At 42.0% G+C, this 19,913-nt stretch overlaps 1 protein-coding gene across 3 annotated transcripts in view; it reads left to right on the top strand.

Annotated features, from left to right (window-relative positions):
• Nucleotides 1-19,913, top strand: part of PLXNA4 (plexin A4) — a 690,148-nt gene that overhangs the window by 614,641 nt on the left and 55,594 nt on the right. For all 3 annotated transcript variants that reach the window (XM_056799707.1, XM_056799709.1, XM_056799708.1), the window contains 4 exons: nucleotides 4,015-4,283; nucleotides 8,631-8,697; nucleotides 9,788-9,934; nucleotides 14,736-14,895. In XM_056799707.1, coding sequence (XP_056655685.1) covers nucleotides 4,015-4,283; nucleotides 8,631-8,697; nucleotides 9,788-9,934; nucleotides 14,736-14,895 — 643 coding nt within the window. The remainder of the gene's footprint in view (nucleotides 1-4,014; nucleotides 4,284-8,630; nucleotides 8,698-9,787; nucleotides 9,935-14,735; nucleotides 14,896-19,913) is intronic.

Raw genomic sequence — 19,913 nt, 5'->3', positions numbered from 1 at the left:
CCACCACTCCCCCATTTTATATGCTATCTTCCCTTATTAGAATGTACTTCCTCAGGCAGGAACTGCCTCGTTTTGGGTTTGTTTCTATAATGGCAGACACATAGCAGGCACTTAAGAAATTTGTTTTCACTCATTTACTACCCCTCGATTTCACATTTGTACAACTCAGATTGTAGAGTTTTTTCCTCCTTTATTGAACATAAATATGCCCCTTATTATGATTTCTAATTTTGCTCTCTAAAGCCAAGCAGAATGTCTAATATCTCTTCAATGTAACAGTTCTTCAAATACTTGCTCTCCGTTTCCCCTTTGAGTCTTCTCTTCCCTAGGCTGAATATCCCCTGTTCCTTCAAAGAATCCTTTTAGGATATGGGCTATCCTGTTTATTCTCCTCCAGTTTTCTAGGGTGCCTACTAAAATGTGTGCCCAGAACTAAATCGTATTCTAGATGTGACCTGATAAGGACAAAATGCCGTAATACCATGACCTTGCTTTTGCTAGACATTATTCTTCTATTAATTCAGCTTAAGATCACATTACCTTTTTATTCAGTTGCCATGTTACATTATTCAATTCAAATAACATTTATTATGCACTTATTATGTTCAAGGCATCTCGCATTCCACAACAAAACCCCAAGAGATTTTCATGTTTATTCTTGGTTTTATTTTTTACACAAACCATTTTCTTGCTTAATCTTCTCTTTCATATATACATATATATATATATATATATATATATATATATACATAGACATATATATTTAACCCTTACCCTCTGTTTTAGAATTCATACTAAAAATCATTTTCATGGGCTAGGCAATGGGTGTTAAGTGACTTGCCTAGAGTCACACAGCTAGGAAGTGTCAAAGGTTGAATTTGAACCCAGGATCTCCCATCTCTAGATCTGGAGCTCTATCCACTGAGCCAAATAGCTGTCCCCTTGACATTTATCCCTATTAAACATTATCTTTTTAACTTCTATCCATTTCTCCAACCTGATGAGATCTCTTTGGACCCAAAGGCAGGCATCCAGCATATAGCTTTCAGTTTCAGCTTTGTGTCATGCTCAGATTTAGTTAAGTACACTGGCCTATGCCTTTGCCCAAGTGTCTGGTAAAAGTGTGTAACATACCTGAGTCTAGGATGCATCTCTCTGGTGTGCAACACTGGAAACCTCCCTCCAGGTCAACATTAACTGATTCAAATCATCCAGCCAGAACCATGCCTGGGGTACAGTACCTAGACCTTAATCTAAACTCTTTCTTCTCTCTCTTTCCATGTGAGGATCCCAAGTGAGAAAGGACATACATACCCTCTTCATTTGAAAACCAGTCTATTTCTTTAAGGGCATTCCCTTACATAAGAGATCACAGGATCAAAAGCTAGAAGGGACTTAGACGAAGGACTTCATTTTATAGCTAAGAAAACTAAGGTCCAGAAAATGAGATGACTTGCCTAGTCTTACAAAGGTAGTAAATGGCAAAACCAAAATTTGAACACAGATTTTCTGAATTCTAAGTACAATGAGTTCGCTGTGGGAGGAACTACTCCAGAAGAAAGGAATTTAGACTTAAGCTTAGCCTATAAGATCTATAAATAATAACAGCTTTGGAAAATTTTGTATTTGTAGTTTAGGGACAAGAAAAATAGGGAAATACGTAAGAAGGTGGATAGGCTTAAGCCTAAGAGTTACCAATACTTCAGAGTCATTATGTCTCCTGTGTTTTTCTTTTTCCTTTTGTCTCTTAGCTACTTGGAATTAGTGGCACTGGCTCCTATGGTAGAAGGGGGTGCCAATTAGGGCCAGGCATAAGGCAAGCAGATGCTAGACCTAGACTCCTTTCCTGGAACTCTAATAGACACCTTGAGCTTGGCCTCTAGAGTCTGGGGCCAAGGAAATAGGAACTAGAGAGACCAGGAAGGAAGCAAAGGGTGGGAGGAGGGAATACTATGAACAAGAACCAAAATGTGCTGCTAGAGCAGCAGAAAATGGGGACCCCCAGCAGGATTTATTTGTTTCCAACTTGGCTCTGGTCCCTTCTACTGCCTCCCTCCAGAAGTCTTGCTCAGCTTTTAAAGAACTACAGTAAATGAAAGCTGAATAGAGATGGAGAATAGGGAGGGGGGATGGAGGGGACATCACTGTCTTGAAAGCTCTTAGATTTCCAGACCTATGGGAGCTGGAGGGGCTAATCAGAGCATTTGTCACAAAGCTTCCCCTCCCCCAAGAAAATAAAAATTGGGGACAGTTAGGTGGACATTTCCTTACTATTAAGTCATTTAAGCCCTTACTGCTCTTCTACCTTGGAACCAGTACTTAGTATTGATTCTAAGATGGAAGGTGAAGGTTTAAAAAAATAAAAATTGTACTCACTGGGTGCCATGACGTCTTGATCCTAAACAATGTCAATGTGGCCTGTTGGATGATGATCTAGACCAGGAATGGAGACGCCTGCCTGAAGTCATATTTATGGGCTCATATGTTGAGCTTATGGGGGGAGCATAATGGATAGGGTTCCAGGCCTGAAGAAAGGAGATCCTGGGTTCAAATATGACTTCAGACACTTCCTACCATAGGACCTAGGCAAGTCACTTAACCTCATTTGGGTAACCCTTACCCTTCTGTCTTAGAGTTGTTACTAAGAAAGAAAATAAGGGTTAAAAAAGAGCTGATAGGTACCTGAGGAAGCATCTAGTTCAACCCCCTCTTTTTATAGATGAAGAAACTGATGCCCAAGAAGTCTAAATAATCTACCCAAGATCACACAGATAGCAAGTGTTGAAAGTGGTTCTGACCCCTTATCTTCCTGCCTCAAGAGCCAGTGTTCATGCCACTACCAAGATGTTCCTCATCTCTATGCCACCAACATCTTCCATGACCTTGAGCCAATATGATCTTCTGCTTCAGTTCGATCAATGTTTAATCTAGAAGGTTTCGTTGGTCTAAAGTAGGAAGGGACCTTAGAGACTTAGTCCAACCCCCATTTTAAAGATGAGAAAACTGAGATCTAGGGTGGTTAGTGACTTGTCCAGCATAATTCATGTATTGTCAAAGGGAGGATTTCAGCTCAAGATCTGAACCTAGTATAGAATGTTAGAGCTGGAAGGAAGTTTGGAGGGCATCAAGTCTGATCCCCTGTCTAAAGATGAAGTAACTGATGCACAGAGAGTTTATATGACTTGCCTAATATCATACAGCTATTTAAAGGCACAGCCAAGATCAGAACCTCTGTCTCTCGACACCCAGCCTAGTGCTCTGTTGCAGCCAGCTGAGTGTAGGATTGAAGGTGCTTACACAACATTCATGGGCCCCTACGGAGCCAAAGCTTGCCCAGAAGAAGCTGTGACAATTCACAATGTGCACTGGGATCCTTCCTGGGATGATTCTGGCATGAGTGAGAATCATTTCAATTCAACACACATGTGGAATATCTGACACAGCTGGTTGGTATTATGGAGAGAATGCTGGACTTGGAATCAGGAATCATGAAGACCTGGGTTCAAATCCAGCCTCACATACTCACTAGGTGTGTGACCCTGGGCAAATCACTTAAGCATTATCTGCCTCAGTTTCTTCAACTTTAAAATGGGGATAATAATAGCACCTGCCTGCTGGGGTTGTTGTGAAAATGAAATGAGCTAATTGTAAGGTTCTTAGTACAGTGCCTGGCACATAGTAAGAACTTTATAAATGCTACCTATCATTATTGACATCATCAACATTATTATTATTATTATCTTCTATATATGTTACTCTGCTCATTGCCATGGATATGAATACTAAAAGCAAACAATTCCTTCTCTAGGAAACATATATAAAGATAAACAAATATAAGGTAATTTCAAATGTCGGAGAGCACTAACTGCTGGTGTGGTCAGGTGGTATCAGTGGCATCTTTCCAGAGCCAGCCACATCTATTCAATGCCACAACCTGCTCTGGTCTGATTGAGCAAGATGGCGGTGACCATGGTAGGTGAATGGGTGACCCATTCTATTCTTTCCTCTCTGTAGGTACCAGGCTACCGGCAAGAGCGTGTGGAGAAGGGCTTGAAACTCTTTGCACAGCTCATTAACAACAAAGTGTTTCTGCTGTCCTTCATCCGCACCCTGGAGTCCCAGCGAAGCTTCTCCATGAGGGACCGGGGCAATGTGGCCTCCCTCATCATGACGGTGCTGCAGAGCAAGCTGGAGTATGCTACAGATGTGCTAAAGCAACTGTTGGCTGATCTCATTGACAAGAACCTGGAGAGCAAAAACCACCCCAAACTACTTCTCAGAAGGTGAAGGATGTGGGAAAGGGAAATAACCAAAGGGGTGGGGGGGGGGACAGGATTGTCTACACCAAACTAGACTCCATCAAATGTTCTAGGATGATTTAGCCTTTTACTTGTTAGGGAGCACAACATTGGGCTAAATGACTTAATAGGGTCATTTCATATGTTTCCACCCTTGCATGAGTCCCTATCTCATTCTTAAGCATTTTGTTGAGAAAGCTCTGGTCTTGAAGTCTACATTCATTCCTAGCTTATTACCCATGTGACCCTGGGCAAGTCAATTACTGAGCCTCAATTTCCTCATCTGTAAAATGGGCATAATGATATTTGCAAAGAAAGTCCTTGGGAAACATTAATATAGGGCAGCTAGGGAGCACAATGGATAGAGCACCAATCCCTGGAGTCAGAAGGACCTGCATTCAAATCTGGCCTTAGATACTTCCTAGCTATAGGACCCTGGGCTTAATTTAACCCTATTGCCTAACCCTTGCCACTTCTCTTTCTTAGAATTAATACTAAAGCATAAGCTAAGTAAAAGGACAAAAACCTTAAAGTCTGCTTTATGTATATTCTTCTTTCCCTACTATTTTTTCTGTTTATCTTTTTCATTTCATTTATGTACCCTGTGACTCCTCTGGCATCATGGGGATTTTCTTCTTAAATTATCCTCTTTGTAGAACCTTACTTAACATTTTAGATCTTCAGAAGACCTTTGGTGGTCATTTAGAGACCTTTCCCCTTCAATCAAGAATAATCCAGGTCTTTTCATAGAATCACAAGTAAGAGCAGAAGGAGACCTTAAAGCTGTGTTGGCAAACTTATCACACACATGCCAGAGGGGGCTTCTCCCCTCCACCTCTCCATGAGCACCTGAGGACATTTCTCACATAACTTGCCCCTCTGCTCAGCAGCCCAATGGGAGTGCTTACTTCCTCCCCTCTCTGGGGTAAGGCTGGGGGCTCACATACAGTGTGAGGGTTGCAGTTTGGGCACTTGGTCTCTTAAAAGGTTGGTCATCATTGCCTTAGAGATCATCTTAAGCAATCATCATGATTTATAGATTAGGAAATTAAAGCCCAAAGAGAAATTAACCCAAGGCCCAACAGTAAGTAAATAGTAGGGTCAGGATTTAAATTCAGGTCCTCCAATTCTAAATCTATTGTTCTTAGTTAAGAATCTATAGTATTTTTAAACATTCTAGAGAAGGAGATGCCACATTAACCCTTGATCACCCACCCCTTTCTCATATCCAGGAAGTTCTAGTTTAAGTTAGATTTAAACCCCTTCCACTGCAACTTATTCAATGCAGTTCTGAGACTAAGGCTTCTTGAGAGCTAGAACTGTATCATTTTCCATTGTTTTTAAAATTCATCAATAAATGTTTGTTGAATTGACTTAGGCTACATTGTACCATCTAAGTGGAAACTCTACACATGTGGAATTGGCCAATATGATAAATGTGTGCTCATTTTCAATGGTTTATACCTCATCTGAAATGAGCATCATTTAATCACTAGCCTCTCTTCATCATGGCACCAAGCACACTTAAAGATAATGTTCAAGTTGTCCTTCAACTTCCTATCTAAGCTAAACCATCCCCACTCCTTTCACTGCTACCCTTCCTTAATTTCTGCTACAAATCATCCAGTCGACAAGCCTACAAGAAATGGTAAATCTCGGGGGCAGCTGGGTAGCTCAGTGGATTAAGAGCCAGTCCTAGAGACGGGAGGTCCTAGGTTCAAATCTGGCCTCAGCCACTTCCTAGCTGTGTGACCCTGGGCAAGTCACTTGACCCCCATTGCCTAGCCCTTACCACTCTTCTGCCTTGGAGCCAATACACAGTATTGACTCCAAGACGGAAGGTAAGGGTTTAAAAAAAAAAAGAAAGAAATGGTAAATCTCATACTTGATAATAGCAATAGCTAATATTTATAAGGCTAAAAGATTGACAAAGAGCTTTGCAAACATTATCTCATCTGATCTCCACAAATAGCCCGGTAAGGTAGGTGTCATTACTATCCTTATTTTATAGATGTGGAAACTGAGGCAGAAAGAGGATAAATGATTTGCTCAAATTATCACTAGGCTAGTGTCCAAGTTAAGATTCAAACTCAGGTTGTCCTAACTCTAAATTCATCACTCTAGCTACTATGTCACCTAATTGACTTACCTCTGTCAGTCTATTTAATTAATGCCCTAGTCCTAATCTAATATTAGTACCCCTCCCAACACCCAAGCTTTCCTCTTGGTTTAGCAAATTGGGCTGAGATTTTAGAAGAGAATCACTTTAAGTTCTTTTTTAGCTGCAGTGGTCAAAACCTTGCATGGCAGGAAGAAGTGGGCACAAATTGAAACAATCATGCTGATTTGGGAGCAGAAACAGAAGAAAGAGTTTGCACAAGAGATTGTTTTGATTCTTGTTTTACTTTCACCAACCGACCACCCACTGCCATAATTCTAAGGTTGCCAACTGCCTAGCCAAGCTCCCACTGTCAATTTTCCAATGCCATCTCTCTTCACATCTTTGTATCTCTCACTTTTATTGATAGCTCGTTTTTCCTCCATTGCCTTCTCTTCTTTCAACTTAGCTGACTCTCTTGTTCCTCCTCTTTTTCCTGGCCCCTTCCCCAGTCCCACTTTTTTCCAATTGTTTCCTGCTTTTTTCCTTCATCTCTGCTTCCAACTGCCCTCCCTTTATTCTGAGATCTTTCATTTTCTCCTTGCCAATGTAACCTTAAAATGCCCGTGGCCATATCTGGACTTAACCACCAACTTCTTTGGGCTTCCTCTCAACATAGCTGAGGTCCAGAATCAACTGAAGTGGAGCCCTCAGGACAACTAGGTGGCCCAGTGGCTGGAGCACAGCCTAGAGTAGAGAGGACTTAGGTTCAAATTTGGCCTCAGATACTTTCTAACTGTATGACCCTGGGCAAGCCATTTAACCCTCAATTTGCCTAACCCTTACCACTCTTTTGCTTAGAATTGATACTTAGGAGCAATTCTAAGAGAGAAGGAATGGGTTTTAAAAAAAGAAGCAGAGCCCTCTGTCATTAAAACAGTCAGAATAATGTATATTACACTTGGAGTCAGGGGACTCCTGTTCAAAACCTGATTTAGCTTCTTTTCATCTGAGCAACCTTGGGCAAATCACTTCAGTTCCCCAGACCTCAGCTTCCCTCTCCAGAAAATGAGAAGGCTAAATGCCTTCTAATATTTCTTCCAGATCTAAATCCACAATCCTTATGAAAATGAAATTGGTATTGCAACTTTTGTCTTCAGGAATCAGAACAAAAAAGGCCAATGAGTTTGACCCAATTAGACTTAGAAGGGGATTTTCTGGCAATGTAGATGGTTCAGCACTGAAATGATCTTCCCAAGGGATGCTTTGGTGTATCCATCTACAGGCACCTCTGAATATTTCTATTCTGTCACTGAATGGTTCAGATTTGACCTTGCCTTGGTGTAAAATTATAGATTAAATGATCTTTGAGTATCTCTAGTCTTTGAAAGAAGGCCATAACTTGGTCCTGTGTAGTTGGTCCAGCCATACTGCTCTCTTTACCCCCATCTCTGCTATCCAATAGAAAGACTGTTATATGTACTTTCCTTTATGCTGTTGAAAAGAAAAAAGACTAGTAATGATCTGTTGCAGCAGCCCTCCTCCCAGTTTTCCTTATTTTTCCCCAAAGAAGAAAACACAGGCTATACAGTATCATGCATCACTCCCATCAATGCCCCACTCTGAAACATCACATTGTCCCAATCCTGTGGGAAGAAGTTGGCCCCATGGAGACGTGAGGTCTTGGAATCCATACATGCATTAAAGTCACAAGGTTTGGATTAAGGCTGCATAGAACAGTGCAGGGACATCAAACATGTGGCCATTGTGTCACATGACCAGTTACAGCCCAAACAAAATTAAAATATGATTGGGAAATTTAACACAATAAAGAAAAATACAGTAAAATATAGATAATATATTTTAAAACCAAGTCAGTATGCAGCTGTCAGAATATGGATTAGTCATCCCCATTTCTATTTGAGTTTGACACCCCCAATCTAGTAGAAAGGGCAATGGCCTAAGAGTCAGGAGGACCTAATTACCTTTACTAAAGAGTTAATTGCTAAAATACTTGACCTTGGACAAGTCACTCGTGTCTTTGCCCCTTAATTTCATCATCTGCAAAATGGGAAGAGGAAGGTTAGAATTACTGACATCTGAGATCCCTTAACACTCCACATCTTTTGAAAGCCATAAACCAGTCAGTTTCTTTTCTATGGTCCCAGTGAGACTAACCAAATGCCTGTTTCTCTTGTCTTGCTCGTCCTTTTTTGCCTGTGGCTGAGATACAGGACAGAGTCAGTGGCTGAGAAGATGCTAACAAATTGGTTCACTTTCCTTCTCTACAAGTTCCTGAAGGTAAGAGGGACAAGTATCTGAAGGATTTCATGGAAGACTGATAACCCTTCCCTAATATTCCCTGCTTATGGAATATGTCATTCATATTCTCTCTAATCACTTCCCCACTCAATCCAGTCCATCCCTGGTTTGTAACCCTGTGCCCACCATGGCCCTGCTCTCACCAGAATAGGGACAGACCTTCTGACACAAAGGGGATCGATCCAGGAATACCCCAGAGAACAAAGCCCTCCAAGACTGATTGCAGTGATTCTAAAAGGTGTCTCATAGCCCTGAGTTTCACTACATGTCCCTAATTATATGGGACTTGGGCTTGCCCTGACTAGTGCCCTGACTCCCCAGGGCAAAGAATAGTACTGTGTCTTGAAGGGGAGAAAGTTTAGAACCATGAAGGAGACATGGTTCTCCTGGTGGCTTTGATACTTGGAAAGAATATAATGGAAGCCTCTGGGAGGTCATGACTGTGAAGTCTAGGACCATATCCCCATTTTAGCTAAAAGTGGCACGCTACCCATCCTAATGTTCTCCCTCCCTTTTTTCTTTTTCTCCTCCCTTTCATCTCCCTCCACTACCTCTCTCCTTCCTCAGTCCTCATGTGGGGCTGATAAGGGCCACAAGCAGGTACAAAGACACAATATGTTGACAACAGATAAGCTAGTGATGTGGCAGGGAGGTTGAGAACCACTTGACTGCCAATTATGAACTTGTTTCCCTAAGGGAAGTTGCACTAGAGGGAAGACCTCAGGGATGAGGGGGATGAGGGATCCAAAAGGGGAGTAGAGAGGGGACAGGGGAGAAATAAGGATGAGAAAAAGATAAGAAAAAGAGAGAACATTAAGGAAAAGAATGGGGAAGGGGAGGCTAGGGGCAGATTATGAAGGTACAAATCAGAAGAGGTTAGGAATGAAAAGTGAAAAAATTATAAGAAAGGAAAGGAGGTAAGAAAAGGAGAAAGACTGAGAATTCCAATACTAACATTTGTTTGACTGGAGACTGTGAATCAGACACAGCCAGCAGATATAGGATTCTGGGCCATACATACCCTGAAGTTCAGCAGCTCTGATCATCACAATAATCCTCTCTGCCATAGGAATGTGCTGGGGAACCCCTCTTCTCCTTATTCTGTGCCATCAAGCAGCAGATGGAGAAGGGTCCCATCGATGCCATCACTGGGGAAGCCCGATACTCCCTGAGTGAGGACAAGCTTATCAGACAGCAGATTGACTACAAGACCCTGGTGAGTGTCTGCAAGAGGTTTTCCCAACCTCAGGCTACATAAGTGTGTGTGTGTGTGTGTGTGTGTGTGTGTGTGTGTGTGTGTGTGTGTGTGTGTGTGAGAGAGAGAGAGAGAGAGAGAGAGAGAGAGAGAGAGAGAATGAATGTTTGAGTGTGTCATGGTGGTGGGAATGGGGTTGTGTCAAGTGGGGTCATAGCTATAGGACCATATATTTGGAACTAGAAGCAACTTTAGAGATTATCTAATCTTGCTCTGTCAATTTAGAGATGAAAAAACTGAGACTCGATAAACTGTAATGACTTTTCCAAGACTACATAAGTATGAAAGTGCAGAAGTAGAATTTGAATCCAAACCTAAGTGGCAAACTAGAGATGAATAAGTCAGAGAAGTGACTAAGGAAAAAGCCCAACACATCCCCAGACCCACTATGGTATTGTTGAGAGTTAGCTCATCATTTCATCAGCCTAGGAGTGACCTCTAAGACCTAGAAGTAGAAGGGGCCTCAGTGACTCTGTAGTTCAACATCCTTATTTTACAGTTGAGGAACTGAGACCAAGGGAGTCAGAGAGACTGGCACAGGGTGACACATATAGGAAGTATTTGAAGTGGAATTTGAACCTAAATCTTCCTAACCACAAATGTAGCCATCTCTCTAATCCATAAGAGTTCAGTAAGAGTGGGCACAGTGTAAGAGTGGGAATAAGTGTCATAAAAGGGAAAGCACTGAAATAAGGTCTGTGGTCTTGTGATTTGCAGCCTTACATTTCTGTCCCAAAGGCCCCAATCCCATGTGTCAGACACAAAGGTAACTAGGGTTAGAGACATATGAAGTACTTTGTCTGTCTATCTATCTATCTCCTTTTCAGGTCAGTTTCCCAGTCATTCCCCATAGGACATTTCTGCAGGAAGAGGATGCCTGTAGTTTAACTCCCTTTGCTGCTGCCCAGTCATAGACCAGGTCATCACTATTTCTGTGTATAGTGAGAAGAAGGAGGAAGAACCAAAAAAAGGAGAGTGAAGCTAAATAAAGATGAAAGTGAGAAATAATCATAAGGGGGGAAAAGAGAGAGAGAAAGAAGAAAGAAAAAGAAAGAAGAGAGAGAGAGAGAGAGAGAGAGAGAGAGAGAGAGAGAGAGAGAGAGAGAGAGAGAGAGGGAGAGAGAGAGAGAGAGAGAGAGAGAGAGAGAGAGAGAGAGAGAGAGAGAGAGAGAGAGAGAGGGAGAGAGGGAGAGAGGGAGAGACAGAGAGAGAGAAAGAGAGAGAGAGATTTTTAAACAGCAAAGGAAGTGAGAAAAGCAGAAGGTAGAGAGAGGTTCAGCCTAACAGATACCCACCCCCATCTCACCCTCTTTCAAGGTTCATTCCAACACTCTGATTCTCAGGCCATCTTGCCAACCAGTCCCCAAAGAGTAAGCTTCTAGTCCCCAAGGTGGACTGGGGAGACAGTACCAGCTAGCTCTAAACAAAGGCCCTCTCTTCTCTATGGGAATGATTTGATGCTAATCAGATTTTCCCACCCCCATCTTCAGAGAGCCCCATGAATCCCTATAGGCATCTTAACAGATTTACAGGGATTGGCTCGGCTGAAGAAGATTCAAAGCAGCAGCATGTGAATAAGGCCACTGCTTCCTCACATTCCCTGTCTGCTAAAGAAGACTTGAGAAGCTCCTATTTAAAAAGGGGTGGGGGAAACCTTCCAAAAATAGAGACCTGAATAGATTTCTTAATGAGACAGAACTGTGTTCAAGTGTGTCTCCTGTCTGTTCTCTCTCCCTCTCCCCCACCTCTTCCTTCCCCCCACCAACCCCACTCTCCTCAAATCAATGCTGAATCCAATGAAATGAGTTACATTAATATTTTGCCCCTAAATGGTGATAAGTTTTATTTCTGGGGGAAAAGGCCATTGTTAAAATATCAAGTCCAATATCAGACTCTGTCACATACAAAGGATGTGGGAAAATCTGGATATGTCAGGGAAGCACAAAGAAGAAAGAGTCACAGGATCAGATAGTTAGACTGTGAAGGGAACTTAGAAGTCATCTAGTTCAGCCCCAAATTTCAACAGATGTGGAAACTGAGAGCCCAGGCACTCCTCCAATAATACCAAAGTGACACCAGGCTCTCTGATTCCCAATTCAGCCTTCTTTTGACTGAATCATGAAGAACAGTGAAAGCAATTGAAATGGAAAGTTCTGGAGAGGCCATTTCAATTGGTGAGGGAAATTACCACATATCAAGAATTGGGTGCCCATCCATCTCCAAAGAAGAGACAAGAGATGTCTTTATAGGGCATCAGAATGGATTTAGAAAACCCCTTTAGAATGAAGGTTTTAGATCCAAGGAAGGTAGCAGTCGACTCTGGAGGCCAATGGTACTTGGTCAGGGAGCCTGAGATGGTTGAACATGAAATAGGACTGTTCAAGAAAGAAAACACAAGTCTCACACATCTGTCAACATCATTACTTTATACATCACACATCTTATATATTTGCTGGTTGAGTGGATGGACATGCAGTGAAAGCAAGGAGACAGACTAGAAGAGACCCTTCTGGCCCCAAAATTTCAAGGGATTTGATAGATTAGAGATCTCTTCTAAGCCCTGACAAATTGTTGTTAGAGAGGGAGGCCCAGCCACTGAGCATTATAGTGGGACCATTGGACTGGATCCAGTCAAGATGACTGTCTTTCTATCAGTAGACTACTTAATGTCAGTCTGGGAAAATACACCCTTGGAAATCCCCACTGTGCCATCCATAGCCAAGGAACCATTTCAATGTGGTTATATAGAGAGGAGAGGCTATGCCCCTGCATTTAGGCTTCCATCCTCTCCCTTTAGTCAAGGACTGTGAGAGTTCATAATCCTGTTGCAGTCTACCGAGTTGTTTTCCTCTCTACATTCTCTAATCCACATCCTGTAACTTTGACAGCTGGCATGCCCAGAACATAAGCAGGGGTACACAAAAGTCAGGTTTTGGTGGCAAAGAGTCAGAGAATCAGAGCTGCAAAGGCCCTTGGTAGGGTCTAACTAATCCAACTTCCTTCATTTTGTGAATGAAATAACCAGTGCCCAGGTCATTCGTGTAGTAAGAAACAGCTAGGATATGAGCCCAGATCCTTTCCCTCCAAGGCCAGCAGTGCACCCCAGTGCTTCAAGTTTGAGGGAAGTGGGTATCTTGGAGGAAGAATCATTTCAGGGTTCAAGGAGCCCTGGATCTTTCTATCAAAGGCATGCAGAATGAACACATGGCTCTGAGCTCTCTCTTGCGCTCTCTCTCTCTCATCATTTTTACAGTAAAGGTTTGTTTTAATAGTTTTTAAGAGATTTGGGGGTGTGTTTTTTCTCTTTTTTTAATGTACTAAGCATGTTACCACATGAGCTCAGTGCAATAGTCTGGCTACTAATGAAAGGCAGACATCAAGGGATTGAGGTCTTAATTGCCACCACATGTGGGACTGTTGCTATTGTCTGGCTCTAAAACCAGATGTGACACTAGGGAAATAGATATGGGACAATGAAAGTTCAGAGAAGCTAAGGAAAGGAGAAGAAGGCTAAGGGAATGGAGGCTAGAGCTTCAGCAAGATATGCCAAATGAGGACAGGCTCGCTGGAACAGCTTCTCTGGCTATCGCCATGGCCCAGTCTATTTTGAGAGAGACACTGGCCCTAAGAATCTTAAGCCCAGGCATCTCTGGCACAAATAGGTTGCCAACTATATAATTATTTCTGAGTTTCCAAACCATAAGAAAATAAGCCCCAGAAGCAGGAAGGAAATCCCTGGTAACTAAAGAGAAAGCAACTTGAAGATTTGGTAGTTCAGGGTCTTTTTAATGTTCTCATAGACTGCTTCCAAAGAGAGAAATTGAGTCCGATAAAAGCCTATATCTGTACACAAAACTAGTCTTGGACAGATCCAGGAATAGAGCTCAGATAGCCTGATCCTGCAGTCTTAAAGGGCATCTTTTATTTTTGAAGAGTACACTAAGTACCTTATAGACTGTTCACAAGCTTAGAGGACAAAAAAAAAAAACAACAACTAGCAATAGCTAAAACTTGAGGACTCTTTGGAACAAGAGGTAAAATTGACTAATTTGTGTCAGTTTCTACTCATATGTTGTGGTGGTTATTATTATTACCAAATGAAAGAGTGGCTTAGTTAGGGGCAGTGAATAATGAACATGAATGTATTGTATATAAGTATGTTGTCCTCTGTTGTTCTCTCTCAACATTCCACAAATCTGGATTTTAGTCTGAAATGGAAAAATCAGAATTTTGTCCTGGCAGGAAAATGGACAACCAGCTCAGTTAATGAAATTTTCAAAAGAAAGGGAGAGACAGCATGAGACGGGGGATAGAAACAGAAAACGAGACTTACGGGGAGAGGGGGAGAGAAATAGAGAGAGGAAGGAAGGAAGGAACAAAAGAAGAAAGGAAGGAATGGAGAAAGGAAAGGAAAGCAAAGCAAAGCAAAGGAAGAACAATGAGTAAGGGGAGGGGATAAAGGGAGAAAATAAAGGAGAGTAAAATAATAAAAAGAAAGAAGCAAAGAAGACTCCTGAAAAATCATATTTTCTTACTATACCAGAGAGAGGGAGTAGGAGACAAAAAAAAAAATCACCATGAAGTCTTTCTTTCACTTTTCATCCCTACATGGCTCCAGAGCACCAGAGGAAAGAGTAAGGGGGAAAGCAAGGTCCTTGTGTGAAGATGGGAGGATGCCCATAACAGATGAGTTCCTTCACTTCCTCCTCTCTGAGAAATCCTCTTCCCTAGAGCCTATCCTTTATTTCTCTCCTCATCCCAGGTGTTGAGCTGTGTCAATCCAGACAATGTCAACAGCCCTGAGATCCCAGTGAAGATTCTCAACTGTGATACCATTACCCAGGTCAAAGAGAAGATCCTGGATGCCATCTTCAAGAATGTGCCCTGTTCTCACAGGCCTAAAGCTGCTGATATGGATCTGGGTGAGTGAGCCAATGGATCTGCCTCTCAGGGTAAGGTCCAGGAGAGGAAAGATTACAAAAATGCCTTCTTTCTTGTTGTCTTCCACAAAAATATTCAATCAGAGGTTTTCTGATACAGGGAGGTTGTAGATATGAATTCTAGCTTGGTAAGGAGGATGAATCAAATAGCCATTTCCAACAACAATCTTCTATGACTGTGTTATATGATGAGGAAGAAAAAGGGTTGATATCCAAATTATAGGAGTTTTAAGCTAAATATGACAGCCTAGCCCAATCCAGGTCTTACTTATCTCCATGGTTTGTTTATATATTTTCAAACCCTTACCTCCTATCTTAGTCTCAGTTCTAAGTCAGAAAAGTGGTATGGGTTAGGCAATCAGGATTCAATGACTTACCCAGTGTCACACAGGTAGGAGGGTCTGAGGCCAGATTTGAACCCAAGACCTCTGTCTCCAAGCCTAGTGCCCTATCCTATATGCTATCTAGTTTCCCCATAGTTTATTGAGCATCCTCAGAAATAGGATTGAAAGATACAAGTAATGCAGGAAAACCAAAAAAGGGAGGTTTAGAAGTCTAGGTAGCATGACAGAGGAAATAACATGCTTGGGATAGAATCATGAAGATTGAATTCAAATTCTTCCTCTGAGCCCACATGAACATGAACCTCTGTAAACTTCAGTATCCCCCTCTGTAAAATGGGGGCAACACTTGTAGTGACTACGTCATGGGATTATTAAGAGACTCCAGTATAATAATGTATGGAAAGTGTTATATAAACATAAATCTCTGTATAAATGCCAGTTATTATTAGATTGATGTTTTCCAAATGATGGCCCTAGGCCAATCTGGAGTTGTCTCTCCCTGTCCCTACTCTTTGTCCCTCTCCTTAGTTTTATCTCTACCAACTCTGTGGATGTACCTGAAGGATCTGGGTCAATGAGAATGGACAAGCCAAAAAATGAGAGATGGCAACTTTCAGGGGAGCAACGCTTATATTTTATTTCAAGTGTGTCTATGAATAGATTGCCTCACCTAGCCCTCATCAGCATCGATACCTTATGTGCAAATAATAAAGGATGTGGTCCTCCCCAGTGTTTCGCAGCAAGGAGTGTCCCTGAGGGAAATCCCTGTGAGATTCCCAGTATAGATGGATATCAGGCTTCATGCTGATCTGAGGCAGGAGGCATCAGGGATGGGGAAAGAGGGTGATGTTGGCAAATGAATCACAGAAACAAACAAGAAGCAAGACAGATCCCCAAGGGAAGTCCTTGGACTTCAAGCATGCCTCAACTAAGCTACCCAGTTCAAATGAGTAATTATGCTCTGGGGACCGGAAGACTTGTATTCGAGTTTTGCCTTCAGTGCTAACTAGCTAGAAAACCTTGGGCAAATTTATATAGCTCTGAGAGTCGATTTCTACATCTGCAAAATAGGGACAAACAAATACTTTGCTCTGCCTACTCCAGGGAGGTGTTATGAGACAGCAAACCCAAACATGTTTTTGGAAGCTGCAGAGCATTATACAAATGGACTCTCTTACTGTTCTTCTTCTCTAAGATCATGTGCTCAGAATAAGTTTTACAGTGGCAGAGCCTTTGAGATTATGTGAGGCTTTACTCATAATGGAATACTGGACTAGAGTCAGGAAAACTTGAATTCACATCTGACCTTAGACACTTGTGCTGGACAAATCACTTAACCTACATCTGTCTCTGTTGCTTCAACCATAAAACAAGGATAATATGTCTACCTCCCAGGATTTTTGTGAGGATCAAAAATAATTCATAAAAGCACAGGGGCAGCTAAGTAGCATAGTGGATAGAGAATCAGGCCAAGAGTTGGGAGGACCTCAGTTCAAATCTACCCTCAGACAGGTCCTAGCTATGTGACTGCCTAGCCCTCATTGCTCTTCTGCCTTAGAACTGATACTTAGTATTGAGTCTAAGACATAATTGAAGGTTTTTAAACTAAAAAAGCACTCCGTACAGTGCCAGGCAGATAGTAGGGATTTAATAAATGCTTGTTTCCTTCCTTTCTTCCTTCCCCTCTCATTTATAGATGAGAAATTGAGGCTTAAAATGGTAAAGAAAGAGCCAGTATTAGAGCCTGTGTCATAAGACTTTTAACCCCATTTTCATTATCTCATACTCCCCCCAAAATTCAGGAAAGGAGTATATGCTACCTTTCCACTAACCCATTCTTAATCTTGAAGGATTAAATGAGATGATGTTTGTAGAGTGTCTCCTTAGCACAGTTCCTAGCACACAAATACCACAAAAATGCTCATTCCCTTCCCACCTGCTTCTCTTTTTGAACCTAACCTATGAGTCCATTGTTTTATGGAACTCCTAGGTAAAGAAACTTTCTCTACCAATGTAGATAAATATCCTCTGAAATTTATAATCATAGCTGCTTGAGACCCCTGAGAAGTAAAATGACTTGCTCTGGGTCACAGTTCCTCTATGTGTTATAAGAACAATAGCTAATATTTAATTAATTTAATTAACATTTTAATTTTGAAAGGCGCTTTCTATATAACCTCATGTGATCCTCCAAACAACCTCATAGGTAGGTCCTATTATTTCTCCTAAATTTTAGAGACAGTAGAACAGATGCACAAGAGAGCCCAGTGGAGGGTAGAAAAAAGATGGAATGGAGGAAGTGATGATATGGTGAGTGTCAATATCAGGGTAATGTCACTTCTTCTCCCATCATGCTCTCATTTGGGGTGAGCCAATATGTTCACAGGTATCTGTGTTGGTCAAAGTCTTTGCTACTCTAAGACCCACATGCACTGGGCACCCAAAAGGAATGCCTAGAGATGCCTATCTGAATTGTGTTGGCTGAGCTTAGCTCATCTGCCCTCCCTCCCCCTCATACCCATTCCCTAGGGAAGGGCACTGGGAGCAGACGGTACATGACAAACAACCACACAAACATCAAGATTCTTAAGAAGTTGGCTTCCTTTTAGTTCCCTATCTGTGGAAACTGGAGAGGTGCTGTTTTCTCATCTGCGAAGGATAGAGGGTAACATCCCTAGGTCAAAGGATATCATTTATGAAAGGAGAGACTACCTGATTTGGGTTTATTGGATTTCGATGAATAAGTATTGCTTTTTTCTCCTTCCCATCACCCCCCCATAGGGAAAGAAAAGGAAAAATGAAGTCCTTGTAACAACTTTCCACATATTTGTTGTTGTTCAGTCATTTCAGTCATGCCCAACTCTTCATGACCCCATTAGGGGTTTCCTAAGCAAAGATACTGGACTGTTTTACCTTCTCCTTCTCTAGCTCATTTTTAAAGATAAGGAAACTGAGGCAATCAGGGTTAAGCAATTTGCCTCTGGTCACATAACATACCTAGTATGCATCTGAGGTCAATTTGAACTCAGATCTTCCTGACTCCAGATCCAGGCACTCTATCCACACTACCTCCTAGCTTCCTACATTTGTTTGATTCTTTGTTCCTCACTTCTCTATCAGGAGTTAAGTTTTTTTCATTTTAAAAATTAAGAAACTGAGGCCCCGGGGGAGAAGTGATTTGCCATGGCTCACACCAGTAGCATTTCTTGCTACATCAAAGCTGAGTATAGCCGTGTTACAGCACTAAATTTCCCCATCCCCATAGGAAGTATTATTCTACTGTTGGATGATACCAGCAACACATAAATTCATTAGCAAAAGCATTTAATTAAGATCCAATACAACATAAACAACAAGGAATATAAATAAAGCTGCCAGTCCTGTGTCGACTTAGCTCTGCTTTTTAAATAGCCTTCTTCCTGATAGCACTATGGCGAGGGATCACACAGACCAAGCGTTGTGGGAGACACATTCCAGACATTTTCTCCTACTAAGTAAAACTCTCCCAAGGATTTTGAGAAATTAAGTCCCATGGTCAAGGTCAATCATGGTTGGGACAGAGTTAGGACCAGGACTTAGGTCTCCTGACTCACAGTCTTCTACTCCTTCCATATAGATATGATTATACCAAACTAGAATGTTAAGGAGAAGCAATGTAGGGATGGCATGAGAAGAGTGAGGCAGCTACGAGGCTCAGTGGATAGGGTGCCAGTCCTAGAGAGCTGAGGTCCTGGTTCAAATATGGCCTCAGACACTTCCTAGTTATGTGACCTTGGGCAAGACACTTAATGCCAATTGCCTAGCCCTTATGACTTTTCTGCTTTAGAACCAATACTTAGCATCTATTCTAAGGCAGAAGGTAAAAAAGAAAGAGAAGGAAGAAAAGCAATGTGGGGAAGCTAGGTATGGATAAAACATCAGGCCTAGAGTTGGAAGGCTTGGATTCAAACTTGGCCTCAGGCACTTCCTAGCTGTATGACTTTGGGATAGTCACTTTACCTTGTTGGCCTCAATTTCTTCATCCGTCAAATGAGCTAGAGAAGGAAATGGCAAATCACTCCAATCTCTTTGACAAAAAAAAAAAAATCCAAATGGGGTCATGAAGAATTGAACATAACTGAAATGATTGGGCAGCACCAACCAGATATCCCTCCATCTCTGAATCATGATCCTATGATAAAGGGTAGCTAAGAAAGTGGCAGGTGTGGCAGTAAATTGAATAGTTGCCCAGCCTTGGAATTGTGAGGATGCAAGATCTCCTGAGTCACATTAATGTGTGCTTAGCATACAAACCTTTGTGGGAAGAGCACATGGGAGATGTTTCCTGGACATTTCGGTCCATGCTAGTCACAAGAGACCAAAAATACACTTGGTACTCTCAGGAGAGAGCATTTTGTAGTTAGCATAAATTGTTTCTCCATAGCTCAGCTGAGAGTTTCTGTTTTTCCGTAGGCTGGACTTTCTCTTCCTCTTACCCCCCCCCCCCCCACCTCATACTCCAAGGATAAGGGGAAGAGGAGAGAAAGACAGACAGATAGACACGGGGACGGGGACGGGGGGGGGGGAGGGGAGGAGAGAGAGAGAGAGAGAGAGAGGGAGGGAGGGAGGGAGAGAGGGAGGAAGGGAGGGAGGGAGGGAGGGAGAGAGAAAGAGGGA

This window comes from Monodelphis domestica, chromosome 5, assembly GCF_027887165.1.
Source record: "Monodelphis domestica isolate mMonDom1 chromosome 5, mMonDom1.pri, whole genome shotgun sequence".
NCBI lineage: Eukaryota > Metazoa > Chordata > Mammalia > Didelphimorphia > Didelphidae > Monodelphis > Monodelphis domestica.
This window is presented reverse-complemented; position numbering and strand designations above follow the sequence as displayed.